General features: G+C 37.0%; 1 protein-coding gene across 2 annotated transcripts in view; it reads right to left on the bottom strand.

Annotated features, from left to right (window-relative positions):
- Positions 1 to 27,848, bottom strand: part of LOC306888042 (SLIT-ROBO Rho GTPase-activating protein 1-like) — a 116,900-nt gene that overhangs the window by 42,653 nt on the left and 46,399 nt on the right. For both annotated transcript variants that reach the window (XM_079446142.1, XM_079446143.1), the window contains exons 4-8: positions 19,442 to 19,504; positions 13,673 to 13,855; positions 7,728 to 7,856; positions 5,234 to 5,455; positions 2,503 to 2,604 (exon numbers count right to left, since the gene is read on the bottom strand). In XM_079446142.1, the coding sequence (XP_079302268.1) occupies positions 2,503 to 2,604; positions 5,234 to 5,455; positions 7,728 to 7,856; positions 13,673 to 13,855; positions 19,442 to 19,504 (699 nt within the window). The remainder of the gene's footprint in view (positions 1 to 2,502; positions 2,605 to 5,233; positions 5,456 to 7,727; positions 7,857 to 13,672; positions 13,856 to 19,441; positions 19,505 to 27,848) is intronic.

Genomic DNA, 27,848 nt, shown 5'->3' with positions numbered 1-27,848 from the left:
TACATTATTCAATTATGAGCTTGAGAAGAAGAACGGAAAAAAGAAGAGCTGACAGCTGGATAATTGCGGAAGAAAAATGAAAGGATGAAGCAGGAAGCTTGAAATGACAGACCTGTTCTTCCTTTGTGTCTGACAAAGGTGCGTTTGAGAATGAGGCGAAGCTGAGTGGTTTATGGCTGTTATACTATAATAATGCATTCATCGAGTCAATTCTTTTGTCATCTAATGCACTGACGGTTCTAGGAAACAGCTGCACTAAGACTCAACACTATGTCCAGTATCCTGTCATGTTCATTACAGACCTCGAGTCTGATGTCAAAAGATGCTTTAAGCCATCTGGAGAAACCAGGAAGTGCCCTGACCTCACATTCTTCCACTTCCTTTCAGCCATGTCATTGGTCCAGTCAATATAAACACCTGTCATTTAGCACATGTAAAGTACTAGTGATAGAACAATATACTATATACAATCATACGATATTTAGGACTAATAACAGTGTTGTTTGGTCAGTTAAAATGGCTGTTCCCACTAGTTTCAGGTCAAAGTTTTAGCAAAAGCTTTGTTTTTCTGTTTGATGTTTTGTAGTCAAATAAAGGACATTTTACATACCAATATCTTTTTTTTTTTTTTTTTTTTATGTACAATATTTTCAATATTCTTCCAAATTTTGGTCAATGACAACATAACCAAATATACACACTTTAAAGAAAAAAATAGGACAAAAACTACTGATTTTTTTTTATTTTTAACATAAAGCAATGCCCAAAGTAGGCTTGTAAAATATGTGAATATGTTTATATTATTTATTGAACAGACAATGTTCAGAACATAAAATAAATAAATAAATAAATAAATAGAACACCGTAAACAAATGAAAGATAAAATCTTATTCCTTTTACTATAATGCAAAAAAATATATTTAATAAAACTCTCTATTTGTAGTCGAACATTAAAGGGTTAATTCTCCCAAAAATGGAAAATCTCTCATTAATTACTCACCATCATGTCGTAAGAACCGCCACTTTGGAGCGTATCCACTGAACGTAATCAACGTAATCAGCGTTTACGTCCAAAATGGCGGAGCTCGGGGAGAAGAATTACTGAATAAATTATGTTATTATAGCTTTCTTTGCGCACAACAAGTATTCTCGTAGCTTCGTAAAATTACGTTTGAACCATTGATGTCACATGGACTATTTTACTGATGTCATTGCTATGTTTCTGTGTGTTGATCATGGTAATATCATTGCTGTCTATGTAGGGTCAGAGAGCTCTTAGATTTGATCAAAAATATCTTAATTTTTGTTCCGAAGATGAACGATGGTCTTACGAGTTTGGAACGACATGAGGGTGAGTAATTAATGACAGAATTTTCATTTTTTTGGTTAACTAACCCTTTAAGTCTGCCATGTATTCAAACCGCATTCAGGCTCTTCACATTCTTACAACAATTTGAATTTTTTGAAATATTGCATGAGCCATAATGTTTTACAGAGAATGATATTTATACTACAACCTGCAACGTTTCAGTTAGCTTGCCATTTTTCCAGAACCATTTAGCTTCCATGACAACACTGACAATGGGCTGAGCGATCGTTCTTTACAGCTGATGATTTATCGGCTCTTTGTTGGAAAAGTCTACCAAGGACTGTACCTCCACAACAAAACCACTGCCTGAAGCAACAAAATTCCCACAGGACTGAACGTTTCTAATTCTGCATGCTTGCCTAACAAGGTATTTTAAATCTGTGCAGGAATAATAATTGCACACACTGGACACACTCAGTGCCAAACTGCAATTTTGTCTGTCACGGCAGAGAAATAACAGGAAGAAGATAAGAGAAGAAGAGGGCAGATTTAAGACTAGTTCATCTAAGATGGACACGATAAAGCCAGAAAGCAATTCCAGACTCCTCCATCTTCCTGACCGAGTGGTTTTTCTCCGGAAGCAGCTTTCTACTTAAGGCCTGATTCAAATGTTGCAGCCTTGGAGAAGGCAAAGATAATAAAATGTGAAAAGACAGTGTGCAGGAAGAAAAGGGAGATGGTGTAACAGAGAAGCTTCTCTGTGCGTCACTCGGGTTATCTGAAGGACAGAGAAAACTCTGCAGGGAGGAAAATAACTATTTCTTGTAAGTCCTCCCAAAGCCTCTTTTACGATCAGCTCCTGCCAACTCAATTAAGCAAACACATTGCAAAGCTGTCTCACTCTAATGCAACAGTAAGATACAGAATGCGCGTTCCTGGACTTGGCTAACTTATTAACAAGATTTTCAAATTCAATTATGCAGTTCAACGTCAGCTGAAATGAACACAATCACTTCAGCACTGGTGATTGTCTGATGCGGTTCTTATTTAGCAGGCGCTTTATATCCAAAGTGAATTTCTTGGAAAGCCTTTTGTGCTCAAGGGAACAAAAGTGATGGTATAGGTGGTCATATTGAACTTTTTTAAATGTACCTTCCATTGTTACTGACCATTTGGTGCTCGGGTCACCTTACCTCTTCATTCTCGATCTTTAGAGTGGCCAGACGGGATTGAAGCTGCTGGAACCTCAGGAGGAGTTCTGCTTGCACTGGAGGCTGGGCCGTGATCTGACAAACCTGCAGAAAACAAGCAGATTTTCTATTATAAGAAAGAAACATGACAGTCGCCATTAACCCGTAAACACCTACATTGGGTCTTTAGTGACCCAAGACATCATTCAATACCCTCTGCTCTTAGGGCTGATGTGCATCGAGATGTGTATGTATCAGTGTGAATGAGTGGTGCCCTTTCATCTACTACACAAATTCAAACACACGTGATGCTCAGGGGTGTTTTGAGTCTGCAGTCTCAGTATATGAGGACAGTCCACATAAACTTCATCTCCAGAGATACTGAGAATCACTTCACAAGCTTTTCACGGTTTCATTTGAGAAAACCGTCCGTCAAATACACACTGAAACAAAGATCTTCACGACAAACAGCCAAAATAAAAATTCTGTTTCCTCCATGTTTTAATTTTATCTATAAAAATGCAATGTTTTGTTGTAAATTGTTATATTTTTATTTGATTACTTTTGAAAAGACTGAATAAATTCAAGTTTTATTAATTAATTTCACCACACACTTTATTCATGATAAATTTGTATTAAATCACAGAATTTAGATGAAGAAATAAAACAAATTTTATGGGGCTCTAAATTCTGGCTTAGTCTGTGGAGTTTAAATGTGAACAAACAAGTTATGTTGTTTATGTTAGACCATTCTCAAGGTCTAACAAACATGCTGGTAGCATGTTTTTCATTATTGGTAAATTAATATTGTGCTAGTGTTTTTGGCCTTATCACCCAGCTAAGCAAAAAAGCAAGATAATAGCGACCATTAAGACCCTTTTAAACCAAAGAATAATAACTATAAAGACAACTATAATGAAAATAGTGTGACATCTATCTCAACTTCTTTAAAGCAGGATGGATTCTGATTGGCTGTCCATGATTTCATCGTTAATCAGCTGGGAAAAAACACTTTGAAAGGGATTTCAGTGTTTTGTTCCTCTGTGCGGTTATCATTATTGTTGATGTGGACTCTGCTGTTCTTTGAAATTTAGAATGATTTTTAAAATTACATCTTTATTGCTGTCGTTACAGTTATCGTCCTTGTTATGAACGGGCCTTTAGAGAATCTGCTCTAACAGAACACAGCTCCCTAGAGGAGGAATCTCATATTCAAACAAATAAACAACACCTGGCACAATCATTATAACCAACTCTTATAAAAGCAAAACCAAAGTTGCTTTCATTGACCAAGAGAGTATAGGCATGATTGCAAAACAACAGGTTGTAAACCATGCGCAGACATTATATCAGTGACAAAATGGCCAATTAAGGAGGATAAATCCAATAAACGCGCTCTAAAAACTGCTTGAGGGTGAGAAATGCAATATGATTTGCTCTCAACGCTCTGCACAAACACTACGCTGCCAGCTGAGACACAATAAAAAGATGGATATAAAGCAATCCTGACCACATATAATTCAGAATTTAATTAAGACGCTTTTCTCCACTCTGTTTCCTGTATGATCTCATATGCTTCAACAGGGCTTTAGACAAGATTAAGGTTGAGGTTAATGGATGGGCTGGTAGCTGTACCATGGGAGATGCATGTTAAATGAAACGTAATGTCTGCTTACAGGTTATTTGTAAGGTGAAGGATGTTGGGTCATTCTAAGCAGTACATTTTCATCTTTACATCATATGCGCTACTGTTCAAAATTTGTGGTCAGTATGATTTTTTATTTTATTTTTATTAAATGAATACCTTATTCAGCAAGGATGCATACGATTTATAAAAGTAAAATCGATTTTTTTAAATAAAATTCTAAATGTATTTCAAATAAATGTTCTTTTCACCATTCTGTTCAAAGAATCCTAGAAACGATGCAACATTCGACTGTTTCTTTATTAGAATGATTTCTGAATGATCATGTGACACTGAAGTCTGCATTAAAAGCTGAATTGCCACCACAGGAATAAATTATATTTTAAAATACAGACAGATATATAAAGGCAGATATACCATATAGACATTTCTTTTCAATTGTAACAATATTTCACAATATGTTTACTCTAATTTCTCCAAATAAATGCAGCCTTGGTGAGCATGTGTAATTTTTTTTTTCAAAAAATAAAGAAAAATATTTTATATATTTTATAATATATTAATATATTAAAAATAAAATATTACATAGACCCCAAACTTTGAACGGTATTGCATGTTTTAAAATAACAAATAAAAAAAATTATAGTTAACAAATTTAAAGATAAGAATAATTATTACAACATCGTATAAAGTGAACAGAGGGGTAAATTTCAAATAATCTCAATACTTTGGGTTGAGAAGTGATACTTTGCCATGTCTCTGGGCAATGTTTTAAGAAATATTGCAGGTGCTTCTTCAGTTTCTTAACAAATCCATCTTCCAGTTATTAATTAGCAATGAATTTGAGGAATTTAGCAGCATTAAGTTTGTTTGTCCCACATTACAACATTCAATCCCATGTGAAAGTAATCTGTAAAATAACATTAACATTAAAAAAAAACAGAGATAAATTTTAAGTTGACTCTCTTAATCCCCTAAGACAAACTTTAGTTATTTCCATTATTTTATTACTTTTGTGTAAATAAATCAACCTATAATAAATAAACTTGATTTTATAAAAATACTTCTAAGACTTTGTTTAAATCTGACCTCATCTCCCATATGTGGCTGGAACTCAAACTTGAAGGGCGGGCAGAAGGCGGTGGGGTACATTTCCATGAAGCGCTGGCGGTCACTACGGAGGTCCAGACTGTCCACCGCGTTCTCAATGATGTCCAGGCCCTCGTGACGAGACGTCTCCAGGTTATATTCAGCCGAGAGGTAGGTCCGCAAAGCCCGGTTCAGAGAGGCATGATATCCCAGATCAGAACACTACACCAGAAAAAAGAGAGAAATGTTACAGAAAAAATATAAATAATGGGCAATGAATCTCTAAGTAATATATGCTGCATTCAAATTATAGTGTCTTACTTCCCAACAAAGTGAAGAAGCTTTTAAGCACTAGTGCAACAAAAAGAAGAGCAAAGGATGCAGTACACTATCAACTCATAAATTAGGTAAATATGTAGCATTTTCCTGGCAAGCTGCATTCCAATTTGTCATTAACAGTACTGAAAATATACACAAAAGCCATTTTATAAATTTAAAGTGACACATGAACAGACAGTTCATGTGATGTAAAGTGACAGTTCTTAAAAAGACTCAAACCTACAACCTATTGGTTACCAGCCAAGATCTGTAACCACATGGCCACTTTCATCATGTCTTACTCACAGCTAATATCTGAGATTCCAAACACGTTAACACCAATGGCAAAGCATGACGTACTGGTCTATCAGCAACTGTGGCTTTGGGAATATTTGAGTCCCTGTGGCTGACCGTTCCTACATGACCGAATACATACTGACTGTGCTCTGGTGGTCTGTGTGCTGTCTTTATAAGGGCTTGGACTCTGAGCCCGGTAGCCTAGTTGTTCAAGGCTAAGCGTAGACTGGCAGGAGTTTCCATAATTTGATTTTGACTCTGATATGAGAGTCATGGGGAACTGAAATGCAAAAAGATGTCCTGATAATAAAATATGGGGGAGAACTGCGCCGTCCTTGGGGAGGTTATTTAAGTTCTGACGGTGCGAGTCACTGGAAGATCTGCCAAATCTCGGCTTCCAAAGCGTCTGCAAACTTCCAAAGTCCATTTTATTTAATTATCACGATGGCATGCTCCGTCTGTCAGACTGCAGATTGTTTTAATCATTTGGATGCCCTTTTTTTTCATTGAAATGGTGCGGTTCTTGTGCCAGAGCTCAAACTTAGAGTCAAATTATGCACTGACTTGGGTGCCAAATGATGACACAGACATTTTTTGAACCTGCTTTGGGGTTTTTGGAGCTTTAAAAATAAAATAAAATAAAACATGGTTTAGTATCAATAAGACCCATAATGAAGAGCCCATGTAGAGGTACCCATTAGTTTGTTAGCAGTATGCAGGGGCAAAAACGTCTTTATACAACATAAAATTTTTGTTCTTTCTCTTCCAAAGAAATATCTGAAAAACTGACTGCATGCATATAATATTACCAAAACACTGCCAGCCCCTGCAGAGAGTTTTTTGTTTCATAGATAAAATTCATATTGCTGGATATTCAGTTTATAAATAAATGATGCTGAGAGGATTTAACAATGATTCAGGCTGTAGAATAGTGAAGAAGGAGTGCTCAGCAGGGTGAAACGTGAAAAAGATACATTGTAGCATAAAGTAGCTGACCTAAAAGAGTCTCAGGCAGCCTGATTCACAGAAAACTGGGTTTTAGGGCTGGGTGCCACTTCCTCGCCATTCATGCTAAAAAATGTTTTGCCATATTCAGAAGCTGGAGGACATACAGTACCTTAATATAAAAGTAGGACAACAGCCACTTCATACTAAATAAAGTAATATAATTTAATACTCAACTATATATAGGTGAACTATTTATATAATCTCAAATAATGCTAGAACTTGTGGAGTGCTGCTATCATTAAAACAAAATGAAAATGAAATGTTAAAATGAATGCAAATGATCCCCTCAAATCGCAAAATAAAAGCTTTTTCATTTGGTCTCAAACTTGGAAAAAGGCCTCTTGTTTCTCTACCCTCGTTTAAACCACCTTTATACTCTTTGCTTATCCTCTATGCCGAGGAACATTTTTTACCACCTCATTGCACACAGACGTTATGTTAAGCTCCTCATTCTCTCTCAAACGAATGCATTTGACAATCAGGCCTTCATAAAACGTCTTTAAATAACAGGTTTGTGTGGTTATTTGGAGATATTGAAATGAATGCAATTTAACCACAGTGTTTTTTTAAAACATCTCATTCCTGTCAGACACACCTGCATTTGAAGTCTCAAGAGCTTAAATTTGAATGCAATGTTGGCAGAGCTCTCGCTGAGGAGTCTATGCATTTCCTCAGATCAAAGCAGGTGTAGACAAAGATGCATATTCAACCAAGAAACCGATGAAAACGGCAGCAGTCTTTGTCATATTTAGCTGTCCCAGCAGACCTGAGGTCAGTTTGAAACTCTATTTATAACTGTCCTACTTGTCACACAAAGTTTCTTCGTCTGTGGAAGAATCCTTGAACCTCGTTTTCTTTCCCCAGTACTTACGTCTATTAAATCAGACAAGTCGTGAATGTAATACTTGAAGATTGAAGCATTAGTGGCTTCGAGCGTCAGCAGGTATTCGTTCCGAGCTTTGATCGACTTCAGCTTGTTCTCCGAGTACTTGGCCTGCCTCTGATGAGAGAGAGAGAGAGAGAGAGAGAGAGAGAGAGAGAGAGAGAGAGAGAGAGAGAGCGTAGAAGCAAAACAGACAGAATTTGAGAAAACGGGTTGAAACAAAAAATGCAAGCAAGCTTTTATCTCTGCATGCAGTCTGTTCCTTCAAGATTTCTTGTGAAGTGACAGAACAAATGCATCCGAAAATAAACCAACAAAGACATAAGCATATAAACTGTAAAAATCGTTATACAGACATTTATGGACTAATATGGTACATCTATGTGGCTACAAAAATCTTAAAGAACAAGTATTGCTCATTTCCTGTATCAGTAAGAATATTACTAACATTCAGATCCACTTAGTCGACTTAATTCAACTGACTGACCAACAGACAGTGACTCACTCTAACTTCCATATTCTAACCATCCCACAATGTCTCGTTCCAGGAAGCATCCATGGAAAAAACAATCCCACAGCTGTTAAATCATTTGTCACGGGTTTTAACAGAAAACAGATATACTAAGAGCATAAAAAGTTGCCATTCCTGTGAAAGTGGGGTCAGGCATGTCTTATATCAAAACAAGTCTGGCGCATAAAACTAAGGTGCAGAAAGAAGTTAATTCAATAATAATAATAATAATAATAATAATAATATCTACTTTTCCATTGTTTGCCATTTTATTGTATTTCTGTTTTGTTTATTCTTAGCATTACATGTTCTGTTGTTCTTTAGGTACGGTATGAGAAAGCACATTACAAACAATGGAATATGGGTCATATTTCCCACAAAATGAAAAGAAATAAGACATTACATTTTGTATAAATTAATTTAGGCCTTTTTTTAGGATTTTAGTATTATTTACTGTGAACTTGTTTAAAAATAAAAATAAAATATGTATAATAACATGTATACATATACACACATATACATATATATATACACATATATATATATATATATATATATATATATATATATACACATATATATACACATACATATATACATATATACATACACACACATATGCATATATATTGAATGATTGATTTTTATTGATGACTCCAGTGTTAATATTTTAATTATAGGCCTATAATTAAAATATTAACACTGGAGTCATCAATAAAAATCAATCATTCAATATATATGCATATGTGTGTGTATGTATATATGTATATATGTATGTGTATATATATATATACACATACATATATATATATATATATATATATATATATATATATATATATATATATATATATACACACATACATATATATATATATATATATATATATATACACATACATATATACATATATACATACACACACATATGCATATATATTGAATGATTGATTTTTATTGATGACTCCAGTGTTAATATTTTAATTATAGGCCTATAATTCATTGTATTGGCTAATAGACCTGTTTTAAAAGACCTTTTTTTCGAGGAGTAAATAGCCTAATCTTTTGTTATCCTCGCAGCGCGTCAGTTATGTGGTAATTATTGCAGGGCAAAATTAATTGTAATTTTAATTTGAATAATAATAGGCCTAATAAAAATAAGAATGTAGCAGGCCTACATTAATTGGAAATGCCAAATCCTCTTAATAGTGCCAATAATTGATGTTTTTGACAATATCTCTGGCTATCGTCGATACAAGATCCTCGTCATGCGACGCACCCCAGCAAGGGGAGGTTATCACGGGGCAGACAGCACGTTGCCTGTTACGTTGTTTGGGCCGCCTTGTTGAGCGCAGTGGCACTGAGAACATTATATTTCACACACTTCAAGCTCTTTTATTTTCCAAACATAATAGGATAGTGCAACGAATCGTTCGGTTTGTTATGCGTACCGAACCAAAAGCCTCGTACTGAACAGTTCAATACGAATACGTGTTCTTTTTACACCCCTAATATATATATATATATATATATATATATATATATATATATATATATATATATATATATATATATATATATATATATATATATATACTGACAAATAATAGAGGCTTGTTTAAATGTGCTCAACTGTCATAAAAATAGTCATGTTAAAAATATAAAATATGCTTCATTATTTAAGTTTTTCGGTTATTTCTTATTTATTTGAATTATTTTTTATCTTTTTTTTTTTTAGTACAGTATGACAGACTTTTCTCGTTTCCATGATGGCGGCGCAATCAGACACAGCGGCTACTCCGGGTCCCAAAGACGGTGCTTTTATGTCTATTAATGTCGTCTGTTCGTCTCCAAATAGTGTCAGTTTACCGCTAACTCATAAGGAAATCACCCCAAAACTCATCTATGATCACCAAAATCTTTTGGATATCGGCAACGCATACAAACAACAACTCTCGCCGGCGGCTACTGAGAAGCTACGAGGCTTTTGTTTACTGCTGGAGCCGGACCTCAAGACCGCGGTCTCGCCTACTGATGCTACCCGCACAAGGCAGCGATGCAAGCGGTGTGAGAGAGGACGGAAGCGCGGTAAGCGCGGAGGTATACGAGCCAGGCTAAGAGCTAACCCCACAAGACCGGCTCTTCCAACACTCATGCTCTCAAACGTTCGCTCTCTGGAAAACAAACTGGACTTAATTCAACTCAGTCGGTCTACACAGCATGAGGCAAGGGATTGTTGTGTGTTTGTTTTCACCGAAACATGGCTAAACGACAACATCCCGGACTCCGCCATTCAGCAGCACGGGGTAACCACCTTCCGAGCCGATAGAGATTCACCACTGTCTGGTAAGACCCGCGGAGGTGGCTTGTGTGTATATATCAACAAAGACTGGTGTAACAATGCTGCGGTATTATCAAAACACTGTTCATCGCTGGTGGAGTTTATGTTTGTGAAGTGTCGACCGTTCTATCTGCCGCGGGAGTTCACGGTCATTGTTATTGTTGCAGTTTACATCCCCCCGTGTGCAAACGCTAAGGACGCGCTTCGTGAACTGTACAGCGCCATCAGCGAACAATAAACAAATAACCCTGACGGCTTTTTCATCATAGCTGGTGACTTCAACCATGCAAACTTAAAGACAATTTTGCCAAAGTTCTACCAACATGTGAACTTTGCAATAAGGGGAAACAACACACTGGACTTTGTTTACACAGCAGTAAAGAACTCTTACAAGGCTGTACCCCGCCCCCACCTTGGGTACTCAGACCACATCACTGATATACTAATCCCAGCATATAGACCACTTCTCAAACTCGCCAAACCGGTTCAAAAGCAGATAACAGTATGGCCAGACAATGCCACCTCAGCACTGCAGGACTGCTTCCAGGACACAGAATAGAACATGTTTAAAGAGGCAGCCACCTACAACAACCACACAGACCTGCATGAGTACACGGAAACTGTGACTGCTTACATCAAAAAGTGCACTGATGATGTGACAGTCACCAAGACCATCACCACACGTGCCAACCAGAAGCCATGGATGACAGCAGAGGTTCGTGGGCTGCTAAAGACCAGAGATGAAGCATTCAGATCAGGAGATAAAGCAGCCCTCAAAACAGCAAGAGACATTCTGTCCTGTGGCATCAAAAATGCAAAACGGTCATACGCTCAAAAAAAAAAAAAAAACCAACAATCACTTCGCAGACAGCAGAGACACACGGAGCCTGTGGCAAGCCATTCAGACCATCACTGACTACAAGCCCCCGCCACAGGCCTGTGATGAGGACACATCCCTCTCCGATGCACTCAACCACTTCACATTTGAAACGCAGAATGACACACCTGCACAAAAACTGCCCACACCTCCCAACGACCGGGCGCTCTGTCTGTCTCCAGCCGACGTAAGGAAGACCCTATCTAGGATTAACCCACGCAAGGCTGCGGGTCCTGACAACATACCTGGCCGTGTTCTGAGAGACTGTGCTGCACAGCTGACAGATGTCCTAACAGATATCTTCAACACCTCGCTGAGCCAGGCAGTCGTCCCCACATGTCTCAAATCCACAACAATCATACCGGTACCAAAGAAATCACCTGTGTCCTGTCTAAATGACTACCGTCCCATAGCACTGACTCCAATCATGATGAAGTGCTTTGAGAGGTTAGTCATGCACAACATCAAAACCAGCCTCCCCAACACACTCGACCCGCTCCAGTTTGCATACCGTCCAAACCGCTCTACGGACGATGCAATTTCCTCCACCCTCCACCTGGCTCTTACCCACCTAGAAAATAACGACTCCTATGTTAGAATGCTGTTCATTGAATTCAGCTCGGCATTCAACACAATAATCCCACAACAGCTCATAAATAAACTAAACCTGCTGGGCCTTAACAATTCCCTGTGTAATTGGATCCTGGACTTTCTAACCGGAAGACCTCAGTCAGTCCGTATCGGCCACAACACCTCGAGCTCTACCACACTGCTCCAACCACATCATCAAGTTTGCTGATGACACAACAGTGGTAGGTCTCATCAGCAACAATGATGAAACGCACTACAGAGAGGAAGTGGCACAGCTGGCTGAATGGTGTGGCACTAACAATCTGTCCCTCAATGTGGAGAAGACAAGGGAGGTTGTGATGGACTTCAGAAGAAAATCTGTTGACCACCCCCCCACTGACCATCGACAGCTCGACTGTGGAGAGAGTCAGCAGCACTAAATTCCTGGGGGTGCACATCACAGAGGATTTCACCTGGACCACCAACACCATGTCACTCTCCAAAAAGACACAACAGCGCCTACACTTTCTCCGCCGGCTGAAAAGAGCAAGTCTCCCTCCACCCATCCTCACCACATTCTACAGAGGCACCATTGAGAGTGTGCTGACCAGCTGCATCACTGTCTGGTACGGGAACTGCAGTGCTGCTGACCGCAAGACCCTCCAGCAGACAGTGAACACAGCTGCAAAGATCATCGGTGCCCCTCTCCCCTCCATCCTGGACATTTTCCTTACACAATGCTCCAGCAAAACCAACAGCATCGTGAAGGACTCCACCCATCCCTCCCACAGTCTCTTCCAGCTCCTACCATCAGGAAGACGGTACTGGAGCATCAGAGCCCGCTCCGCCAGACTGCTTAACAGCTTTTTCCCCCAGGCTGTGAGAGCCCTGAACTCAAACCCCTACCTGCTGAAACATGGACCCCCCCCCCCACCCCAAACACCCCCCCCCCCCCCCAACCTTACCACACCAAAGACAAAAAACTGTATGAAACTTTTTTTGTGCAATTCGAAGTGTGCTACACACAGGTGAGTGGGCCTGTACAAACCACCTGTAGTAACACACTCTCCTCTATGTGCACTAGACTCTTTACACACACTGCTGCGTGTACACAATCCCACAAAAGATATGTATGTTTACATGCTCAGGCAATACAAATCATCCTGCACTGTTCCCCAACCAGCTGCTTGACTCAAAATGTCTCTCTTTGCACATGTACAGTGTTTGTGAAGCATTTGTATAGGTTGTATCTTTTATCTTCTATTTTTTAGTTTGTATAGGGTAAATACTTATATATATTATATACTTACAGTTAAATCTGTCAGTAGGTTAGTTGTGTATAGGTTTATAGTATTTTTTTACTTCATTGTTGTATGTCTGTATTTATGTAGCACCGTGGTCCTGCGAGGCATGACATTTCGTTCCACTGTATGTCCCCACATGTAGCGGAATGATAATAAAGCTCAACTTGATTTGACTTGAACTTGACTTGAGACGTTCCATCATATGAGGTATGGCTCCATTAGACCTTGAGAACCTGAGATTGATTCGGACTTGATTCTTAGAACTGAAAGTTTCTTTGGATGATTCATCATGGTCTGGTTATGAACCACTAAATACCATTTCTTATTTACCTTCTCCTTCATCTTCTCAATCTTCTTCACAGAGCTCCGTCTCTGGTGTCTGTCCTCTAGTCGGATGTGAAAGACAGGATCTCCAACACGTCCGATCTGCTTTTCCTCCTGCTTCTCGGCCTCCTTCAGTTTGCTCTCGGCACTGATGCTCTCCGTGTGATACATATGGTAGGTTTTCATCACCTGCGGGACCCAGAAGTCAGAGGTTAAAGTTCAACAACAGCCAGCTGAGCTCTAGAGAGGTGCAGCAGCTGCTTGTCTGAGTCAAGACACTTTCATCCTCACACTTGACAAATAAATTCTGCTCTCCTTCAGAGAAACTTTCTTTTGTTATGTAACGCCAAAAAGCACCAATTGAAATGTTTTAAGACAAAACATAAATGCAAATGAAGGTATATGAAAGAGAAATTTAAGTTAAAATCAGCACTTTCAAAGAGTAACTAAATGAAACAAAATACTAGCTACTGAGCCATGATGGAGCTTTTATTTTACCAAGAAAAAAAACTATTTTACTGGTACTATTAGAGAGACCGAAATTATTACACTGGTAAAACTATGTATTTGAAGTATGCTGGTAATTGCAGTCATTTCAAAATAGAATCAGTACAGTTTCATCTAATATTTTGTACCTTACTCAGCTTCTTTCATCAAACCCAAAGCCATTTTCAGATGAAGCACACATTATGGACTGCTAAACCCCCGTGAAGAAATCCAATTATTGAGAAGTGAATGTGCGACATAATAGTAAACGCTGCTTCAGACGGCTTGAGTCATTGTTTTGGTTAGGTGGCTATTAGTCATATCCAGATGAATTTTATAACGAGCATTAGGATGTGACTCAGAACATATGAGCCTGTGCTAACAAACTAATTATGCCTACAATATCAAACTCTTCACAAAGAGCGAGCGCTTAATCGACGCTAAAAGCTTTGTCACGCTGATGTAACATCAGCACGCCATGATTGAACGGTGCATGCAGCTGATCCAGACTCTCTTTTCCAAGAAATATATGAAATGTCATTTTTTTCAGAAAGTAAAAGTTTTGAAAGCACACCGCTCTTTAGTGTTGTTTTGTGAATTACTATGATATTTTTGGGTTGTATTCCGAGTGGGTAGGCCTTTAAAGTCCCTATGATATTCCATATGGCCATTGTTGTCATTGTTAACTAAAACTAATATGACTAAAAACTGTTTTCAGTGATTTAAATCGCTAAAATAAAATATTATACTTAAAAAGTTCATTTTAAAAACTTAAATTAGAAATGTTGATTTTAAATCAAACTTAAAAAGTAATTTTAATATGACTAAAATTGAAATATAAAAAATATAAAATACAAAAAATATATAAAATAAAAATGACAAAAGCACATAAAACTATTAAAACACTAAAACTAAACTAAAAATACTAAAATAATAATAAACCCTTATCCTTTAATAGTAGCCTATATAAATAATACTAAAATAACAGTGGATATGGCTCGGGTCTATCATTCATTATAAATTTAATAGATTTTTGACTGGTAGTTTTATAGCCTGTCAGGCAAAAATTGTTAGTACAACAATTAAGAAACAAACAAAACAAAAAATATTATAGCAAAAATGGTGGTGAATAAGATGCTCTCCAAATTTACTCACCCTCATGTTGTTACAAACCTGTATGCATTTCTTTTCTCTGTGCAACACAAAAGTAGATATTTTAAAGAATATTGGTGACTAAACAGTTTCAGTTCCTATTGACTTATATTGTACTCTTTTTGTCCATGCAAGTCAACGCAACCAAAACTGGTTACCAACATTCTTCAAAATATCTCTTTTACGTTCCACAAAAGAGATTCAGTCACAAATATTAGGACTGGCATGAGGGTGGGTATATATTTTAGGTGGACTATCCCTTGAAAGATCAGGTGTTTGTTTTATTCTCCAAACTGAAATATGAGCATTAGCATACAATGCTAACAAGACAGACAGGAACAATTATTGCTGCTGTCCTCTCATTTTTGTCCTGGCTGTCTGTTAGAAACACATGCTAACGCTTATGTAGGTGGGGGAAAAAATGAAACCTTTAACAGTTTTATAAGTATGATTGTAATGTTTTTGTGTCTTGTGCACTGTAAGCCTCTTGCGAAGCCTGACGCTAATGCTAAAGCGCTCATCAGCTTGCCTTCTCCTCAATCAAAGGTGACTGAGCATCAAGCTGATTACAAGGACCCATTCACGGTTAGACCCTGAACACTGGGTCAGTCCAGGCCATAATCACAGCGGCAGTCATGCAGCATTATAATTCATGGTACAGTAAAGCCTCAAAGGGCCTCAAAAGACTATAAAACGTGGACCAAACTAAATATTGTTCATAAATATGTACAGTCGGAGAAGCACAGTGCACTGCTGTCCACGGCTGTATAATTAGACACATGGCTAGGATGGCAGACCAAATCATGGGCCCCGCTCTCCACTTACTGGTCTGGAACTCTGTTTACATTTCTGCTGGTTTTAGAAGGACCAATTTTAGAGTCACACCAGACCTGTTATTTTACTGGCTGTGGTTGCATGGAGGATTTCTGATGCAACGGTCCCACAAGAGTGTTTCCCTCCCGAAGGGTAATTCAGGTCAAACGGGATGATATACTTCTACAATGATCAAAAGGATGCTGTGGTGTACGGCATGATTACAAAATCAAACGTTCAGAAAATATAAATGTGACAGCTTCAAAAAGCAAAACAAAAAAAAGATTCTGGGATTGATTTTCTCAATGTGTTCTTATGAGGGGAGAATGCAAATCAAGACAAAAATCTAAATCAACAGTTCTAATTGAAACCAGTTTGGTTTTGTCCTAAACGATATCATTCAAATGTCTAAGGTCAGAAATGAATACTTTAAAAAAAAGTTTAAGTTAAATATTAAATTATATTTTTAAATTATATATATATATATATATATATATATATATATATATTAATTTTTGTAATATAAATTTACTTTTTTTTTTTTTATAAAAAGCAAATATTGTTGCATTGCTACAATAAAATTCTACTTATCATAAATGCTGTTTTTTATTTTCTATTCATCAAAGAATCCTAAAAATACATATACAAACATATAATTGTTTCCACAGAAATATTAAGCAGCACAACACATACATACACATATACAGGTCCTTTTCAAAAAATTAGCATATTGTGATAAAGTTAATTATTTTCTGTAATGTACTGATAAACATTAGACTTTCATATATTTTAGATTCATTACAACACAACTGAAGTAGTTCAAGCCTTTTATTGTTTTAATATTGATGATTTTGGCATACAGCTCATGAAAACCCAAAATTCCCATCTCAAAAAATTAGCATATCATGAAAAGGTTCTCTAAACGAGCTATTAACCTAATCACCTGAATCAACTAATTAACTCTAAACACCTGCAAAAGATTCCTGAGGCTTTTAAAAACTCCCAGCCTGGTTCATTACTCAAAACCGCAATCATGGGTAAGACTGCCGACCTGACTGCTGTCCAGAAGGCCATCATTGACACCCTCAAGCAAGAGGGTAAGACACAGAAAGAAATTTCTGAACGAATAGGCTGTTCCCAGAGTGCTGTATCAAGGCACCTCAGTGGGAAGTCTGTGGGAAGGAAAAAGTGTGGCACAACGAGAAGAGGTGACCGGACCCTGAGGAAGATTGTGGAGAAGGACCGATTCCAGACCTTGGGGGACCTGCGGAAGCAGTGGACTGAGTCTGGAGTAGAAACATCCAGAGCCACCGTGTACAGGCGTGTGCAGGAAATGGGCTACAGGTGCCGCATTCCCCAGGTCAAGCCACTTTTGAACCAGAAACAGCGGCAGAAGCGCCTGACCTGGGCTACAGAGAAGCAGCACTGGACTGTTGCTCAGTGGTCCAAAGTACTTTTTTCGGATGAAAGCAAATTTTGCATGTCATTCGGAAATCAAGGTGCCAGAGTCTGGAGGAAGACTGGGGAGAGGGAAATGCCAAAATGCCTGAAGTCCAGTGTCAAGTACCCACAGTCAGTGATGCTGGTGCTGGTCCACTGTGTTTTATCAAGGGCAGGGTCAATGCAGCTAGCTATCAGGAGATTTTGGAGCACTTCATGCTTCCATCTGCTGAAAAGCTTTATGGAGATGAAGATTTCATTTTTCAGCACGACCTGGCACCTGCTCACAGTGCCAAAACCACTGGTAAATGGTTTACTGACCATGGTATTACTGCGCTCAATTGGCCTGCCAACTCTCCTGACCTGAACCCCATAGAGAATCTGTGGGATATTGTGAAGAGAAAGTTGAGAGACGCAAGACCCAACACTCTGGATGAGCTTAAGGCCGCTATCGAAGCATCCTGGGCCTCCATAACACCTCAGCAGTGCCACAGGCTGATTGCCTCCATGCCACGCCGCATTGAAGCAGTCATTTCTGCAAAAGGATTCCCGACCAAGTATTGAGTGCATAACTGAACATAATTATTTGAAGGTTGACCTTTTTTTGTATTAAAAACACTTTTCTTTTATTGGTCGGATGAAATATGCTAATTTTTTGAGATAGGAATTTTGGGTTTTCATGAGCTGTATGCCAAAATCATCAATATTAAAACAATAAAAGGCTTGAACTACTTCAGTTGTGTTGTAATGAATCTAAAATATATGAAAGTCTAATGTTTATCAGTACATTACAGAAAATAATGAACTTTATCACAATATGCTAATTTTTTGAAAAGGACCTGTATATATACGTACATACATACATACACACATATATTCCAGAAATGTTTCTTGAGCACAAATCAGCATATTAGAATGATTTCTTTGGGATCATGTGACACTGAAGACTGTAGTAATGATGCTGAAAATTCAGCTTTGCATCACAAGAATGAATTACATTTTACAATATATTAAAATAGAAAACATTTAAAATGTTAATAATATTTCACAATATTATTATTTTTACTGTATTTTTTTTTATCAAATAAATGCAAACTGAATCTGTATATCCCACATACTTTGCTATCTATAATAGAAATTGAAAGTGACAAAATCAATTAATCAGAAAATACCTGATGTTTTAAAAACCGTTATTGAGGAGTTGGATTTTGGGCAAATAGCATTTTACCATGGGAGGAACTAGCAGCGCAGTGAGTTAGAAAAAGTAACCAATTCTCTGTCAAAATGTCTTGCTTTGTGTTGTTTTTGACAATCACTCATGGCTAGTTGTTAAGACAAAAAACTTGGAATTTTACCACTGAAGATACATAATTCCTCACTTAATTTACTCTTTTTCAAATCATTTGGTTTAGACATGTTAATAAATACAAAGCAACAAAACTAAACAGATTTTATGGAAAAACACATTATGCGACATTGAACTTTGCAAACAAATAAACACACAGAGGACAAGTCCTCAATCTGCAGATGTTTTTTTAGACCTGGGAATACATTAGCATCTTATTAAGACCACAGGGGAAGCAAAGGACACATGAATCTTCCGAGCAATTGTGGTGGGCCTGACAGCTGCAGTTAAAGTCTGAGAATTAACTATTGATTATTGGTGCAAACACCGTAATCTACCAAGGTCAGAGATGAGGAACATATGCGTGAATTTAATTATAAGCGGTTTTATGGGTCTTTTACCATAGTACACTCTCGGGTGCAACCTAGAGGTAGAAGTATAGGCATGAAATACTAAATATTTCTGTTCTCACTAGAGATTGACAATTACAGCTCACAACACATAGCTTTCAATGAGAGGAGTGTTATTACGGCACTTACCGTGTAGAGCTCGTTGAGGACTTTCATCAAATCCTCTTGCAGCTGAAAGGTGATTTCTTTACTCTGAAGAGAGAGAGAAACAAAAACAAAGAGGAGGTATCAGCTATCAAATCACATTATAATTACTGACAAAGTGTTTGATAAAATAAAAACCGTATGTGTCTATGTGCAATTAAAATGTACGTTTTATCAGGGATTTGTATCATTTGACACATTCACACTCAAGGATTGCAGTTCAATCGTTTGCTTCAACTTTTGCAGCTTGTGTGGATTACCTGATCTTTCTGTCTCGCAGGCCACTCAAGATTCTCACTAACCCAATTATATCTCTACTAATCTGATTCCACGAGCCATTTCCAACATCCCACTGCTCAAGGGTGCTATGAGCGAATCCTTCTGATACAGCTAGAGCAAGACCTGCAGTCAATCTTCAGAGGCCACAACGTCCTTCAAACTAAATTATACTCTCAATCCATGAATTTGAAAGGAACTGGAGATGCTATCATCATTTTAGTTTATGTGGGTTTATTTAGATTTTTTTTATTTATATATTTATTCATTCATATATTCAATTTATTTAGTGCATGTCACCAATCCAGTCTTGTAATTTATGTAAGCACAAGATGTAGATATTTATAAATAATTAATACAGTCTCACACACACACACATTATATATACATATATAAATATACACATACACATACATTAATACACTCAGTCCATTTGGTCTTTTAGACTCCATTTAGTATTTCAGAGAGAAAGAAAGTCTTTCCATGAAATAAATGTTGAGTATGCATCCATTCATCATCAGAATGTGGCTTTGGCTTTAACCTTTTTTTCTTTTCTTTTTTTATGGCCATATTTTTGCAATCCGCAAGGACACTGAATATGAATTTATCACTGTTAATCAACCTATCAAAAGAGATGCTACCCAAATATTATATCATATTTAAAATGAAATTTCCATCCCAACGATCTTTTGCACCTGTTGCAAAAAAAATAAAACAGTGACTGATTCATGCAACATTATTTTCATGAAAATTACAAATAATAATAATAATAATAATAATAATAAGCAAATAGGTATCATTTAAATAAAATATATTTTTTTACATTATATTATAATCATAATCGTGTGTGTGTGTGTGTGTGAGTGTGCGTTTACCTTTTAATAATAAAATATTAAAATGAATTTAATATAAATATTAAATATTCTTAAATAAATATTCCCTTTTAATAATAAAAATTATAAAAATGTAAAAAAAAAACTATTGTATCGAAAATGTATTAATGTAAAAATGTATAATGCAATCTCCCCAAAAATCTTAATTTACCAAAAAAAAATTTTTTTGGTAAAACAGTAGGATTTCTTGACATTACTGTAAATTGAGAATTAAAAACAAAACTAAATGTAATTATTATTATTATTATTATTATTTAAGGGTGAAATATATAACCGAGACATGATCTTCGCAAGCTATGTGAGATCAGTTTTCACACACTTTCACTCTTTCAGCCATCTAATTGAACTCAGTTGTATCTGGAATGCAAGCATAACACGTCACACATGTCGTGCGGAGGTCAAGAGTCAAAATAATTTAGCTAAGATCTTCAAACACCCACACTTCTGTTCCACACTCATCCTCTCAAGAGCAAACACAAGAGCCGACAGCTGTGTGTGTACATGTTTGTGCTTCAACACACCCGCTGGATCTCAGAGGCACACAAGTCTGTGCTAAATGTTAAGTTCATCATCCGTGACTCATCGTACAGTACAGTACCGGCAGCATCCGGGCATGCAGATCCAAACAGGCCTGGAGAGATTATTCACGTGCCGTGCCAAAGCTCTGCCTTTAATCAGGCTTCCTCTCAGGCTCATCTAACACCAGCCAGCTCTGCCTTTTACATAACAGTTTCCAGCCGATGGTCAAACTGACAACCACGGTTACACGGAGAGCCAGGGTGGCTCAGGATATTTTGGGAGCAATCAAGCAGGTTGGCAATAGAGCAAAGGACTGTGGGAAGTAGGGTTTTGTACCATTTAGATTTGAAATAAGAATGTCAATTCAATTACTGAAGCTGAATTAAGTGAATTTAATTAATAAAATTAAAAAAATTAAAAAGTTAAGTCACTTTGGATAAAAGTGTCTACTCCATATATAAAAGTATATAAATAGCAGGTATGCATTTAAAAAAATAAAATAATAATAATAAATAAAAATGACTTGCATGAGTCATTATCTATTTCAATCCAAAGATACGAATTAAACTTGTGAAAACTGGAATATCACATAAAAAAAAAAATTGTGAATAAAGCACCGTTTACTAAGAAAACTAGGAGAAGTCACTGAATATAACAATTTTCATATATGATAAATTACTTGCGCCTCAGAGTGAGCAGACGAACACAGTCATTGTTTTCGGAGGCGGATGCTGTTTGGGAACGCAGTCGTGTAAAGGTATTAAAAATAAATACTTTGACGACAGACTTTGCTTAGGCATTTCAGAATGACCATAATAACATATATAGATGCTGTGAATGAGATCCTCTGCTAGTCAAGTTATCCCGCCTCAAAGCGCAATGTCTTTTTCGATGCGTATGGTCGAATTTATTTAGTAAATGTGTTTCCATAGTAGTTTATGCACATTTTTTCTTATAGGATAAAAGATTTATCCTACTCAAATGTGCACAATTTTATGCATATTTTAAGAATTTAATGGCATTTCCATCCAGCGTCTATACCTATTTCCATCCACCTATTTTTATGCGCATTTTGGAATATCGCATAAAAAAAGGTGGCTGGAAACATAGCTATAGACTTTGCAATTTAGAAGCTGGGCCTTTACATGAGAAGTTGTATAATTGTAGCACTACTATCTGCTAGTTGACTTTGTTAAGGACTCTATATATAACCATATCAAGCCTCTGGGTATAGAGGGTAACATCTTTCCATTAAAATTAATCTGGCTATAAAAAATGTACAATCTTCAAGGCACGAACATGGGAGGGTTGACAGCACCATATGCAGGAGCCACGATGAAGCCAGTCATGTCAGAAACAGTGGGGTGTCATACACTTTATGGCAGCAGGCAGCATATTGCATGGCTATAGAGGTACTAAATAAAGTGCCATTTAACACGTGTGACTGTTGTAGACAGTTTTACTACACTGCAATTTAACATCAGAGCTCTTACAGTGGGATTTATCCTCAATCTTACTTTCAGTATTGTGCATCATTGAACCTACTGGCTAAATACATGGTATGCAATTAGTAAAGAGGAAATTCATATAAAAAGGAACTAGGATCATTCAGCTACTGAAATGTACTGACAGGAAAACAAATGTTGACTTTTAGAAGAACAAACATCTCCTCTGAGTGCAACCTCTGGGAGTCTATGATTCAAAAACTAGCTTAGATTCCATAAATAACCTAAAAGTTTTTTAAAAAGCATGTTGTATAAATAATGAAAACAAAATGTGATAAAATCTGCCCGACCATGATGGAATTCCTAATTGTACATGCACTCCAGTGATGCTGAGCTCCATATGAGGTTGAATGCACAGCTCTTATAAGAATAAAGTACATCACAGATCCTTCAATAAACTTGTTTGCATTTAAATGGAAAGGGTGTCTAGTATTTCTTATTTACAATGTAAACTTTTCAACTAGATTTTCTAAGATTCAGCTTACACTACAGTTCAAATGTTTGGGGTTGGTCAAATTTATGTTTTTGAAAAAAAAAGTATCTTATGCTCAACAGGGCTGCAGTTATTTAAAAAAATAATACAGTAGTGTAATATTATTACAATAGATATTACATTTAACAGTGTTATTTAGTTTGCTAGGTATAACATTTAACAGTGTTATTATCAGTTTAAATATAAAAAAGGGAAATGGGCATGCATAATAAAATATACATCCAATATGAAACAAACAAACAAAAATCTAATATTGGGTGTTCAAATCCCTAACCTCAATTCTGAGCAACAATAATAGTTACCGGCATTAACAAGTCTCTTAAGGGACGTTCTCCAGGGCTGCCTCTCTGTTGCAGCTGTGCCTCGGAGGGCTGAGGTGACAACAGGGGCTTTGCTGTCTTGTGTGTGGCACTCATTACTGAAACGATGTTGTGATCAAAGGAAGCGGGGCGCACTGATTACAGGGAAGAGCAGTTTCAACACCCTGGGTGAATGACTGCCCCCCGCCAACAACCTCCAGCGCCCTTAAGGGAAACAACCCACTGCCCTCTCTCTCCTGCCACTCTCGTGTCAACACAGACAGCAGAGAGCAAGAGGCTGTGTGGAAGGGGTGGTTTTGTTATATAACTAGTCACTTAAGGGATGCAGACACATCAGCTTTGTTTTGAGGATTCTTCTATCGAGAGTTTCTGTCATGAATCATGAGGTCTTTAAAGTTCTTCCAGGACATGTCCTCCACTGCGCTGCAGATGTATTTATCATCCTTGAGTGTAAGGTACTCATATAATGAAAACAGCTGTGAGGAGCACAAAGAACACCTGGTTCTTTTGTCATGACAGAGTATTCAACCTTGCTTATTGTAATGGGTAGCTTCCCCTTGTGTTAGTATGTGACAATGAAAGAACTCTCTATCAGACCAATATGGTATCATTTTAAAGAAAGGTCTCAACCAAAAATGAAGAATCTGTCATTATCTACTTGTTTCAAACTCTTGTGACTTACTTTCTTCCATTGAGCAAAGCAAGTGAACTTTTGAAGAATATTCTGGTAATTTTTTCCAGACTTGGGTTCAAAAGTACCATGCAAGTCTCATACAAGTGGCCCATATGACTCTTAGACTACATTAAGTCTTTTGAAGGCATTCGATTGCAATATGTATGGAGCGGATCCATTTACCGGATCAGTTTGATCTGGTGAATTAATCATTTCGGACCAGATTTTAAACCGGATCGCATGATTCTTTGATAAGATCCAACTCAAAAGAATGATTTGTTCACAAACTGGACATCAGCAAATGTGTGTCATGCTTTTCTGTGAATAAAGTCTTAAATTCTCACAAAATGCTATAAGATGCACATTCCTCACAAAATGCTGTGAGATGCCTTGAGAAGATTCTCAAACAGAAATTTCGAAATAATTAAAGTTATTTAAAACCTATAAAACGAGCACAAAAATCTGCCTAAACAACCGAGATTCCAAAAAAAACCTGAACATATGTGACCCAGGACCACAAAACAAGTCTTAAGTCGCTGGGGTCTATTTGTAGCAATAGCCAAAAATACATTCTATGGGTCAAAATTATAGATTTTTCTTTTATGCCAAAAATCATTAGGACATTAAGTAAAGATCATGTTCCATGAAGATATTTTATAAATTTCCTACTGTAAATATATCAAAACTTAATTTTTGATTAGTAATATGCATTGCTAAGAACTTCATATGAACAACTTTAAAGGTGTTTTTCACAAAATTTTGATTTTTTTTTGCACCCTTTTGAACAATGTTTTGAACATTGTTGTGAAAAATGGGGAGGGAGACTTTCCTAGATTTAGGAAAGTCATGTCAATTAATAAAATGCTAAAACTCTAACATTGGGCAAGGACATTTTTATAACAAATACACATTTTTCTAGTTAAGCCAAGCTTTGAGAAGAAATTTTGAAAAAACAAAAACAATTATCCTCAATTATAGGGTCGTTGAACATTGTTGTGGAAAATGGAGGGCCTTGAGAATCATAAAGGTTGAGTGGTCCTTCGGACCACTTTTATTTTATATTTATGGCACTTTTAACTTGTCTGAGCTTCAGTTCTAAAATATTGTTGTATTTTTAAAAAACGGCCAAAATATTTATCTTTTGTGTTCCATGGAAGAATAAAACTCATGCTGGTTATGAACAATATGGTGAGTAAATAATGACAGAACATTAATTTTTCCCTTTCACAACCCCTTTACCTATCTCAGAGCTGCTGGTCAAGCCCTTTGAATAACCCTTGTTTGAGACCAAACTTTTACCTCCAACATTCCAGCCTTGTAATTTGCTGTTGTGGTCGTCTCATATGACTCGCATGCATGGCAGCACATAATCTGTATGGGAGTTGTCCCCCTTCTGTGGCCTGCGCTGAAGGGACCGCCACGTCGTCTCGGTCATGGGGCCGCAGACATCAAACAACAGGCAGGAGGCCATGATTAGAGCTCGGGCTTTAGGAACGTCTCAGAACAGAACCACAGCCCAGAAAAAGAGGTCCCGTATGGCCGGAGCCACATTGTAAATCTGACCAGTGAATACAGGCACACAAAACAACCCTGAACCACACAAAACTTCACATGCCCCATATCTTGCCTAATTGCACACAGGTACACTTTAAAAGTCTCTCAAGTCCTCTTTATACAGCAACACAGAGGTTGCGTTTGAAGAAGTATATATCCCCAAATTTTCACAAAAATGGTATATACAGTCCTATAATGCAGCACAGAAGTAGCCTAAAAGTAATTACACAGGAATGAGAATCACGACCAATTTTGCATTACACACATTGACAAAATGTTGCCATCTACATTTATTCTGATGTATCGAAGCTGACAGAAAGCAAGATTGTCATGAAGACAAAGTTTCAGGCATCTGTGATGTAGTATTTCACTCATTTAAAGGGATAGCTCACCCAAAAATGGATATTCTGTTCTCATTCAATCACTTCATGTGGTTCCAAACATATGACTGCAGAACATATTTTAAAAATAAAAAGGTAGTCTTTATGTCCATAAAGTGAAGACCAATGGGACCAAAACATTTGACCACACTAACATTCATTATGGACAAAAAAAATCACTTTTAAAAATATCTTGTGTTCCACAGAAGAAAGTAAGTCATTCAAATTTGGAACGATGTGAGGGTGAGTAAACGATGACAGAATTTCCATTGTTGGGTGTACAATTGCTTTAAGAACAGCTTACATTTGCTGTAAAGTTGTTCTTAGGGTCTACCATCCAGAAATATAACAGGAATATATGCATGAAAGTAATATAAAATGCAATGGAAAAAAATAGCTTTTAGAATAGAAGAATAACTAAAAAAGGAAAGAGGAATGACAGTAAAACAATACAAGACAGAAAAAAAAGAAAGTGGCAATCTAGTTCAACAAAGAGCTTTTTTTCCCCCATTACATAGATAAAAATAACTGCACATCTTATGACGTAAATGCGAAGTGTCTTGATTAATGCCAGGTTGTTATTCTCCAGAATGGCAGGGCATTTTTCTCATGTGAATCTTATAGAATACTTCAAGTTTAGCAAAATGTTGAACGTGCTGCCCAGTCCTTTTTTTGTGCGTGTATGTGTGTGCGCGTGCGCGCGTGCGTGTATAAAAAAAGTACAATAAAATGCACCTGCAATGGATATAAACAAACAAAAAGTAAAAATGTGCTAACAGTCATTTTAGATTGTTTTAGACCCCAGAACTTTCCTTTAAAGCAGAGCTTTTTTAACCACAATTGTAACTTAACTTAATGATCATAAATTAATATAATTAAACAATGTTTTCTAAGGTGGTCATGAAAACCAGTTGTGTTTCACAAAGTATAATCATTCATATACACTATTGTTCAAAAATTTGTGGTCAGTAAGATAAGCATCTTATGCTCACCAAAACTGCATTTATTTGCTGAAAAATACAGTAAAATGGCAATAATATAAAAATATTATTACAATTTAAAATAACATTTCTATTTTAATATATTTAAAAAAAGTTATTTATTCATGTGATTGCAGAAACATTACTTATCAATTTGGAACATTGTGTAAAAACTGTAATACTTTTTTTTCAGAAAGGTTAAAACAAAAGCATTCCAACATTATAAATGTCATTACAGTCACTTCAGATCAGCTTAATGTTCCCTTTCTGAATAAAAAAAATCAATAATTAAAAAATACCGACCCCAAACTTTTGATCAGTATAGTGCATCTTCTGCTTGATTATCAACTTAAATTTTTACTAGAGATTATGGCTTCCAGTTTAGAATCTGCAATGAATTTTCCTAAAATGCACATTTTACATTGGCGACGATAGCCTTATGGGCAGCGCACTGACATACAGTGCCGTTGAGCTACGGGCATCCCGAGTTCGAATCCCGACTCAAGGACCTTTCCCAACCCCGCCCCCCCTATAATAATTAATTTAATTAGTTACATTTATATAGCGCTTTTCTAGGTACTCAAAGCGCTTTACATAGAAGAGGGGGAATCTCCTCAACCACCACCAATGTGCAGCATCCACCTGGATGATGCGACGGCAGCCATATTGCGCCAGAACGCCCACCACACACCAGCTTACTGGTGGAGAGGAGACAGAGTGATGAAGCTAATTAGTGTAAGGGGATATTAGGAGGCCATGATGGTAAGAGGCCAGGGATTTGGCCAGGATGCCGGGGTTA

The sequence above is a fragment of the Barbus barbus genome (genome assembly GCF_936440315.1).
Source record: "Barbus barbus genome assembly, chromosome: 22".
Classification (NCBI taxonomy): domain Eukaryota; kingdom Metazoa; phylum Chordata; class Actinopteri; order Cypriniformes; family Cyprinidae; genus Barbus; species Barbus barbus.
Note: the sequence above shows the minus strand (reverse complement) of the source record. Positions and strands in the feature narration are given on the sequence as shown.